This window comes from Limulus polyphemus, unplaced genomic scaffold (assembly GCF_000517525.1).
Source record: "Limulus polyphemus unplaced genomic scaffold, Limulus_polyphemus-2.1.2 Scaffold1408, whole genome shotgun sequence".
Taxonomy (NCBI): Eukaryota; Metazoa; Arthropoda; class Merostomata; order Xiphosura; family Limulidae; genus Limulus; species Limulus polyphemus.
Window position 1 is genome coordinate 141389 of NW_013667018.1, and position 3422 is coordinate 144810.

Here is a 3422-nt window from a genome sequence, read left to right on the forward strand (position 1 = left end):
TTAGTATTTTGACATCACAAACATCTAATTTGAACCAGTGCTACATTCAACATACCACGCGACACAGAAAAATTGATGTTTGGGTGTGTTTTTTAATACTTACTTTTAAATTAAGAAATTAAAAAAGTATAATACTAAAATATGAATTATAATCTACAGTTTGATACTAAACTTATTGATATAAATTCGTAAAATAATAGTTCAATAAAGTTTTGAATGCAAGTCAACAAAAGCACGATGACATGGCCTTTGACCAGTGACCCATCTGGAAAGAGTTAATAGTTTATATACTGAAAAAATATATGAATAAGCAGCAGACCATTTTACATTTACTTACAAAGTAATACTTAAAGTGGCATCAATCATCATGTATACTTCCTTAATCACCAGCTACATTTGTAAAGCTAAGAATAATACCATTACATGACTGGTCTTTAACATGCATTTTTTTTTTTTGGTTCTCACTCTCTCCTTATCACCTCAAAAGAAATGTAGTGCAAAAAATGTTATCCAATTCATAGAGTTCCTAAAGATCTCTGCTTTCTACTGAAAAATAAGTCTCACTAATACCAAAAAGAACCAGCATACAAGAAACACAAAATACTTATTTAAATTAAAAAGGCTAACATTTCTGGGCAAATGCAACATGTCTCCACCACACAATCCAAAACATGGCCAATTTTGACACCAGAAAAATTGTGCAAAACACAGAAAAATGGGCAAGTCCACCATATTTGTTTGTTAATGTGTGGAACCTGTAGAAAAGTATCTTTATACCAACTCCCATGTAAATTGGTCAAAATATAGCTGTGTAATTGACCAAAAACCCCAAAATTATGCTTTTTTAAAGTAATATGACATCATATTCAAGAATTATCCCTTAACATTACAAACAAAGAGTCCCCTTTGACTCATCAAATGTTTTCTTCATGGTAAAACAAGCATGTCTTAGTAACTATAATGTTATCTTTTGAACAGATTAAGTCAGCATCTTTAGTAATCTAATTATTTTGTACTAAAAAAAATGTTTAAAATTACTTGGAAAAATATTTATTAAGAATTAAATAAAATGTGCAATTATAGTATTAATTATTCATTTCATGGAGGAGGGAGTGTACCTTTGGAAACTGTTCTTATCTCTTCTGAGGCCCTAGCACTTTCATACATCTCATATTCAAAATCATCAAAATCATCTTCATCATCCAACAGGCTATCATAATCATCTTCATCCTCATCAGATCCTTCATCAATAAAGAGTGCATCACTGTCCTCCGAGTCTTCCTGCAAAATTTAAAGCGTGGATACAACTGGAAACTAGAATAAAATAGTTTCTTATTTTGCAAAAAAATTTTCTAGTTATTTCTGAAATTGTTTTCGAAGAACTTTATAAACATTTACGTTGAATGAAGAGAAGTTATATTTTGGACTATTATCTACTTATTATAATTTAGTAATAGAGTTAATTAACTATTATTATTCCTTCTTTCCATGGTTATTCCAATAATATTTTCAAAGTCTTTCCTCACAATATTTAACACCAATTGTAGTTGTTTAACTGACAGTTAGATGTTTGTCTTAATACAAAGCTGCATAGTCTCTATTGTAGGAATTTTGGTCTGAATTCTAGTATTAAAGAGTCCTCAAGCTCACCAATGAACCACTGGGTGAACAAATACAAAATGAATTAAAATATATTTCAGTATTATTTAAAACTGAATCAACTATGAAATGTACATGACACAAACTATTTTTATTTCAATAGAAATAATTTGTTTTAAATTGTGAAACAAAAATAAAATGAAAATAATTTAAAAAGCTTGATAATTTTCTGAAATATTAGCACTAATAATATTAATTTAATATCAGAAAAAAGTAGTGTGTATTTTAGCTCTGTTCAAAAATTCTACAAACAAAAAATGTTTTAACATTCATGGGACACCTCTTCACTCAAAAATGAAATAAATACATGTTAGGAAAACTAATAGATGACTTGGTTTCATATGTTAAACATAAAGTGGAATCTGTAAACACATAACCTTCTTAAAAGTTATGTGTGAGTTGACAATATAAGAGAATTATTTTGGAGAAGCCTAAAAGGAAATCTATCAGCACACTACAAATAATATTGATTTAAAGATCATCTGAGAAAAACATCATTTATCTTTACAAATTTACAATTGGAAAAATGTATCTACATCACTCAAAATTTATGTTCAAAAACACTTCAGCAAATTATTTTTTTCTAATAACTTGGGTGGCCACAGATAAAGTCAAGTCTGAGTAACACCCAAAATCTGCAACTAGTTCAAATTTTTAAAAAATTAATATATGTTTTCTACATTATTTTGTCTTTAATGTTCAGAAATTTTAGTGCTTTCATTTATAAGTACAATTGTAAAGAAATGCCAAAATGGAACCTCATAGGTAAACTGACCTGTATTTCCCAAATGTTAGTTTTCATAAGTTAAAAGCTCTTACTTTTTGTTACCAAATAAATATTTATTTACATAATCAAAAAAGATATAAAAAAAAGAACTTCCATGATTAAACCTAATCTGAAAAAAAATGAACTTTGATACAAAACAAGTAAGAAAATACTTTGATTCATGAACTAAAACCAGAAGGCTAGATAAGCTATTAAGTTAATTTTGTCCAAAATCTGAAATGACAGTTGAAAATCTATGAACACTAATGTATGTCATAGTTATCACTTCTGTAGCCATTTTTTGGCAAAATAATTTTTGTTTACGTTTTGTTTTGCATTACATATTTGATAGATTCGTTTATCTTCAAACTTCATTCAAAAATTTAGCATATCAATAGATACACAAAAGTTTCATCATAAGTGATGGTTGTTAATATTTCATAAAAAATCTAATTTGATCTTAATCGGCATTACCTTTACAAAACAATTACAAATATTAGTATTCAGTCAAACAGGTTTAAAAAATTAACACACTGACAATGACATAAAGAATCTCTTACAATTGCATAAAACAACTGTACCTCACTAACAACTAAGGCTTTCCGTGTTTTTCTCAAGTTGTATTTTCCTGTTGCAGCCAAAGAACGTTGTCTATGAATTTGTTTAAACCTTTTATCATCAACTGGTTCTTCCTTGAGAATACCTTCACCTTTTCGTTTTCTTCCTCGTTTGGCTGGGACTTTTTGAGGTTTGAATTCCAAAGTTTTTGAAATGTGCTGTTCATTTCCATTTTGGTTCTAGAGGAGAATAAAAAAAAACAAAGTGCATATTTGAACCATTTTCAGTAGACTAATAAGGCATTATCCAGGAAATATTTATAAAAAAAGTATTAAGTTCAAAATCAGTGATAGTCTTGTATGGATATTTTAATCTAGTGTATTGACTATTATATCATGTTTTTTTTTTTTTAACTCAGAATGTTTTAATTTCAAGTTAC

At 28.0% G+C, this 3422-nt stretch overlaps 1 protein-coding gene across 1 annotated transcript in view; it reads right to left on the reverse strand.

Annotated features, from left to right (window-relative positions):
* The window catches only part of LOC106463438 (PR domain zinc finger protein 15-like), a 34644-nt gene that overhangs the window by 18978 nt on the left and 12244 nt on the right, over nucleotides 1-3422 (reverse strand). Inside the window, exons 7-8 of the mRNA XM_022390926.1 lie at nucleotides 3007-3222; nucleotides 1119-1281 (exon numbers count right to left, since the gene is read on the reverse strand). Of these exons, the coding sequence (XP_022246634.1) occupies nucleotides 1119-1281; nucleotides 3007-3222 (379 nt within the window). The remainder of the gene's footprint in view (nucleotides 1-1118; nucleotides 1282-3006; nucleotides 3223-3422) is intronic.